Source organism: Drosophila obscura, unplaced genomic scaffold (assembly GCF_018151105.1).
Source record: "Drosophila obscura isolate BZ-5 IFL unplaced genomic scaffold, ASM1815110v1 contig_4, whole genome shotgun sequence".
Lineage (NCBI taxonomy): Eukaryota > Metazoa > Arthropoda > Insecta > Diptera > Drosophilidae > Drosophila > Drosophila obscura.
The window spans coordinates 5,513,721-5,520,103 of record NW_024542828.1 but is presented as its reverse complement, the minus strand read 5'-3'; the positions used below and the strand labels follow the sequence as shown (position 1 = coordinate 5,520,103).

General features: G+C 38.7%; 2 protein-coding genes across 2 annotated transcripts; both read right to left on the bottom strand.

Annotated features, from left to right (window-relative positions):
* Positions 1-3,162: 3,162 nt before the first annotated feature.
* LOC111072658 lies at positions 3,163-4,250 on the bottom strand. The gene is made up of 2 exons (XM_022364658.2): positions 3,858-4,250; positions 3,163-3,791 (listed from the first exon to the last, which is right to left on the bottom strand). Exons 1-2 carry the CDS (start codon positions 4,095-4,097, stop codon positions 3,273-3,275), a joined length of 759 nt encoding a protein of 252 aa, XP_022220350.2. The 5' UTR covers positions 4,098-4,250; the 3' UTR covers positions 3,163-3,272.
* An 822-nt stretch (positions 4,251-5,072) lies between these two features.
* Positions 5,073-6,024, bottom strand: LOC111073826. The gene is made up of 3 exons (XM_022366342.2): positions 5,836-6,024; positions 5,396-5,768; positions 5,073-5,340 (listed from the first exon to the last, which is right to left on the bottom strand). The coding sequence occupies exons 1-3, from the start codon at positions 5,998-6,000 to the stop codon at positions 5,174-5,176; spliced, it is 705 nt and encodes a 234-aa protein (XP_022222034.2). The 5' UTR covers positions 6,001-6,024; the 3' UTR covers positions 5,073-5,173.
* Between the last annotated feature and the right edge of the window lie 359 nt (positions 6,025-6,383).

The following is a 6,383-nucleotide window of genomic DNA, read 5'->3' as shown; positions in this document are numbered from 1 at the left end:
ATTTTAGCGTAGAGTAGACCTGTTTTTAAATTGTACACACACCGAAAAATAAAATAATTATACATACAATACATACAATTTATGACACAAGAAAAATGATTGAATAGAAATGAAAAGAAATGAATGAGAGAGCGAGAACTAACTGTCTTCCACTGTTGCTGCAATATACTATTTAATATTGTGTTAATATTCAGTTGAATTAAATTAAATTTAGTTGTAAATTAAAGTTAATTTTAAGTGCGTGTGACTGCACCACCCACAAAATCCACTCGTTTTGGCAAAATTTACCCTGTACCCTGTACTCTGTGGCTTGTTGATTGATTTATTAAATGTTGTGTACAAACCTATGTCTGTATCTCTATTACTTAAGTTCTATAATTTTAGCCCGTTTTTCAATGTCAGTCACAGTTTCCATGTATTTTTGTAATCCTCTTTGTGTTCTCTAATATTCTAATACCCCAATATGCAACAGTTGCAGCCACACAAAAACAGACGGACAGATAGACAGTCTTGATATGCCAGAAAAATAAATTATTAATGCAGGAAATAATAGTTCATATACATACTAGTAAAAGCAATCAGGGATCGTAAATAAAATAAATCGGAAATAAAAGGAATGTCCATATAGGGGGTCCTTAACAAAGTTGTATTCTCGGTTAATGAAAATTAAAATGTTTTTTCTGTCTTTAAATTAGTGTTAACTTATCCTTTTCTTATGTCAGACTAGATTTAAATTCTTTCAAATTCTTTCTTTGCTCAAAGTTCCTCTCTCTTAAATATATTTCTGTTTCAGTCATTGTCTACTTCTCTGTACCACTGTCATAATCTGTCTCCTGCCATTTCGGGTTTCATATTTGTAATTCCAAAGCACATCATCATTACGATCCCTGATTAAAATCATTTCAAACTCACACAATATTATACACCAACAACAGTGAATAAAATGTGTATGCCGTTTACATTTAGTTTTATTCATTGCTGGATACTGCAACTCTAGAAGTACATATATACAATTTTAAATACCAACTCACGTAGGCTTTTCAAATTTTTTTGTATATTCATAATTTAATTATAGTTTTTTCATTATGTTTAGTTCATAATTATCCATTAGTTATTTGTATTAATTAGAGAACAAAAAAACGAAATTTTATATGATAAAACAAACAAAAAACGAGAGCGTAAATTGTAGTGTGTTAATGTTAAAAAAAAATACAAATAAAAAGAATACAAAACAAGAATAAAACAAAGTTTATAAGCAAATTCCAGAACCGGAGGTGTGAACTTAATTGTATTTAGTAGAAGCACACACAGAAGGCTTTTGTTTGATACCCGATCCCCTACCCTGTCTTTCCCCCCAGCAAAATAACCTTGTGCCAATGACAAAGCTAAGCAAATTAAACAGATAATATTCAAATAGAATATAATACGATCCTCAGTAGAGAGTTAACCAAATTATGAAGGCAAACCCCCAAAACATGTTTGTCAATTAAGTCAAATGCAAAACAGAGAACAGAACCGAGAGAATTATTTTGATCCCTACCAAACATGGCAAAAAAAAAAAACTTATACATACAAAGAAACCTTTAAAGGAACAACCACAAAATACATTTTTGGCAACAAACATTTCGGACTAAGAAAAATGCAACAACAAACTAAAGGAAAAACAAAGAGTAAACTTTTGGCAATTACAAAAACGAGAACTTTTTGGCGCGGAAACAAACTCAGTAACAGAACAAAAAATATAACAAAAAAGAAATGGCGTTTCGGATACAAAATTCTAAAATTCAGGTATATAAAAAAAAAGGAAACAAAAACAAATACAGATAGTGTTGTATAATGTTTAAAGAAAATTTTTGGAACAAAGTATAAGTAAAAGTAAACAAATTCAAAGAAGAACTATTTAGCTATTTATACAAAAAAGAGGAGGCGAGGCGACAATGTGTGTATGTGTACAATTTATAAGGTGCTTTTACAAACAACAAAATATTTGGTAGTGAAGCGAAGGTCGTTGGAGTCCTCCCACACTCTCTATATATATATATATACATATATATTTTTGTCAGAAAGGCATCCAACTGTATTTTAAAAATGCTTTTAAAAGTGGAATGACTTAAGAAACGAATGGAGATCTTCCCCCCAGATGGTGGACGGGGCGGGGGACGTAAGGTCAACAATACTCTTGTAATTCAGTTGTGAGAAATTTGCACAGTTTGACAATGGATTGTGGTGAGGTTTTTTATAGTTTTTAATCGAGGAGGGCGTTTTAAATCGTAGCCAAACTCCCCTCTCCCTACAAAAATCTAGAGCTAAAATATACATCTACCATATACATACATATACATATACATTTACATATACATATAACTGATTGATTACTGATTCAGGATTGCAGACATTTCTAGTGGCAATCGAAGGTTACACCCATGTTGTTTGCGGTTTGTTTAGTTAATTGTTAAAAGATAAACGTGCAAAAAAAAAAAACCGGGAAGATTGCATTGCACAAATCTAAAGTTACAATTAAAAGAAAAAAGATCCATTGAGTTTGTAGTGAAATTTCATAAGCCTATCATTTGCAATTGACCTGAACGCTTTGTAAAATATGTATTAACAACAAATTATATATACAGATACATATATATATATACATAAAACTTATTTGTGAAGTTAACTCTTAAGCCAGTTATTGTGAAACGTATTTTGTAAGCGAGAAAACCGTGCATCCCACACACTCACATCCACGAACCACACACGAGACGACTTACAAAAATATTACAATACCATATACAAGTGCATCACATATACAGGATAGAATAAATCCAAATACGGAATATTTAATTATGGATATGTACTCGGACTGAAGCTCTGAGAAACGGGGGTGGGGCGGATTTCGAAGGTAAATCTTTAATTTGTTTAGCTGTCCTCCACAGAGAAAGAGCAAGAGAGAGAGCGAGAGATTTTTGCATCGTAGCACAGGGTTGCTCTCAAGAGCTTTACGGTCCAACACCAAGAACCCCAATAACTCCCATTCCCACACACTCCAACACACACACACACACACGAACATATATTTATACATACATATAAATATAAATATATATACGATGATAAATTTATTGAATAAAAAGAAAAATATGCATTCATAAACTTCTCTCTTTGGCATCATTCTTAGGGTAAAAAGTTGTAATAATTTATTAGTATATATATTTTGAGTGAGATTAACTAATTTTGGTTTGCTTTGGCACACTAAGGAAGAAGTACTGTGGACTACTAGTTCAAGCATCCTCAACCACTTCCACTGGAACTTCATGGAACAGATTTCTAGCCGAAGATAGGACGCTAATGTCAGCGCAATTCTTGAAGTTTTCCTGATCGCCACAGCCCATGGCTCCCGTGCCATTCTCACACACGCCCCAGTTGTTGCCCGCGGTGTAGGTCCAGCGCAGGACACAGTGCACGCAGTTGAGATCCGTGGGTAGTTGAAGAGTCACCGGAATGTCGCCCGTTCTGCTGCTGATGTTGTACTTGAGACTGCCATCGGAAAACTGGAGAGGAATCTTGTTGAAGCACTCCTCCGACTCGGAGCCATACTCATCGAGGTTACAGATGTGGAACGTGAAGTAACCCAAGTGATTTGCCGTGATCTTTACGTTAATCTCAGCCTCGGATTTGCCAGCAAAGGTCCTCACAATGACTCCACTGCCATATTTGCCACCCAGTTCGTTGGGTCGCGGCTGTGCCAGACTCCAATCATCGCCGCACAGTCCACAGCGTCCTCCGTTTTCGGTTTGTTTCTGCAATGGCAATCGAAGAATAGCATCGAGAATATTTGCAGTTGATTTTTAATAGCAATATCCTACCCACAAGCCACCGCAATACAATGCATTATCATCGTAGTTTTTGGGTGCCGAAGAGTCGGAGCGCCAGCGCGAAGATCTGCCCACGGGATCCAACATCATGCCGTGGCCCTCCAGCTCTACCATCAGGCAGCAAATACTCAGACTTATGGTCAGGATTACTTTGAAGTATTTCATTTTGTTTTCACTTTCACTATGGTCTGATTCGGATCTGGCCTGGTGGCATGGCTTATATACGTCCATATTCCTAAAAATCTAATCAGCTACCAGGCGGCTTATGCTTGTATTGTGATTTTTCATCAAATATCCGCCAAGAATTCTTATCACAGTACTATCTGCCCATATGTACGAATGCGTGTATATGCATTTTTATGATTATTGCCCAAAATTTTGGGCGAATCGTAGTACCTGACCCTGGGGAGTCGTCCAAAAAGCTATGACACATATAAACAGGCGTCCAATTATTGGTAATTGAATCATTCTAATGTTGGTTTGTTTACAATCAATTTTTTTTTTAGCACAAAGTAGGTCTGATTCGACAGAAAGTGCCAATGCCAGTGTGATAAGGGTTCAATGCATGGGCTACGAGTATAATTCACCTTCAAGTGGAACTTGTTAACCAAGGTTGGAAAGCGTTTCAAGTGCATTGTAGGATAGTAGCAACGCATACGTACGAGTATGTAGCTGGCAAGGGGTTATGCAATGCGGTGATTGAACTCGAAAGGAATTCCCATAAAGATAAGAGCGGTTTGTCAGCTCTAGCAGTGAGAACATAGCGAAATTCTTAGGAAACTCTACCTGCGTACATTATCTTATGAGTATCAGTATGGTCCTATGCTCGGACTTCCACTCGCTCTACCATATAATATCCACCACTAGTTTTCCTCTTCTTAAATCACTAGTACTAATATACCTTTCCCGTAATTAGTACTATTTCTTAGCTATATGTTTAGCTCTTTGAGTTGAGCTTAGCTGTAATTTTCCTCGAATTTTAATCTAACATCTACATATCTTTCTTGCATGCTCGCGATCGGTTCGGTAACACGCGTCACGCGTTATGCGGCAGCGCCCCTCGGTCGCTTTGTGCAGTTGATGGTGCAGTCATTGCATATCAACGTCCAGAAAAAATGGGAGTAGGTAAGATTCTCCAACGGTAGCTCCCAGAATTTTAAGGCATACTTTCAGGCCTCTGCTTTAAACGATTTTTTTTTTGTAAATGTTCAGTTCTTTATTTGACTTTGGCAGTCTTTTTGGCGTTTGACACTTTTAGACTTGAATGGCAGTTCGTTTTTCGTGTGTTGTGGGTGTGGAGTGCGTGCTTAGGCCACCTCAAGGGGCACAACGACATCCACATCGGAGTCAGCCAGCTCCTTGACGATGTTACGGCCCCAATTGATGCTCACATCGGCGCAATTCTTGAATGTCTCCTGGGGTCCACAGCCCAAGGCACCATTGCCGGCATTATCGCAGATACCCCAGTTGTTTCCTGAGTGACATCCAATTATGAGTCAAATTATTGTTAAAAACACTTTCAGACTAACCTCCAACATAGGTCCAGCGGAGCACACAGTGATTACAAGTAAGATCCTGGGGCAGGACAACAGTCACATCGAACTCTCCGCTCTGCTGGCCAATGTACAGCTGCTCACCGCCATCGGCGAAGCGCAGGGGATACTGATTGAAACAATCCTCGGACTCATTGCCAAAGGCATCCAGGTTGCACAAATGGAACTGAAAGTAGCCCAAATGATTGGTGGTGATCTTCACGCTCACGGTGATGGCATTGGCAGCGGGATAGCTTCTGGTAACGACACCATAGCCACCAATATTGCCGCCGATCTCATTGGCACGCGGCTGTCCATCCAGGAAATTATCGCCGCACAATCCGCAGCGTCCTCCATTGTTGGCCTGGGTCTGCAAAGAAGAGATGTCAGGGCTGTAGCCTCTGCGATTTGATTGCTGGCATCCCCATTTAACTCACATTCAAACCACCGCAGAAGAGTTCATTGTCATTCCAGTTCTGGGGAGCGCTGCCATCGTAACGCCAGCGAGAGGAGCGACTTGGGGGATTGAGCATCATGCCGTGGGCATCGATCTGCTGCAGACCGATGGCCATCAGCAAGACAACACTGAGCAGGTACTTCATGGTATTAAATTTCGTTTGTTTTCACTTTCACAATGTGCCACCCACCGCACGGGATCCATGTTTTATACATATGTGCCACTTCCACCTTCTCCTGCCACTTTATCAATTCGATTCGAGAGTTTTACAATAGCTCTTGGCATGATAACGCTTTATTGATAATAATAATATCAGCTGCACGCCCGGTCAACAGTGGCGAAATCCCACTCCAGATCCAGATAGGCCCCCAAATGGATAAGCATCTCTACGATTGGCATGCCAAAATATTCATAAAAACGTCGAAAGCCAGTGCCAAAAGGCACTACACAAGTAAGTACTTGTATTAGTAGCTATTCTAAGGACTTTTAATCACATTTGGCTTATCTGCATAATGTTTATTGAATTAA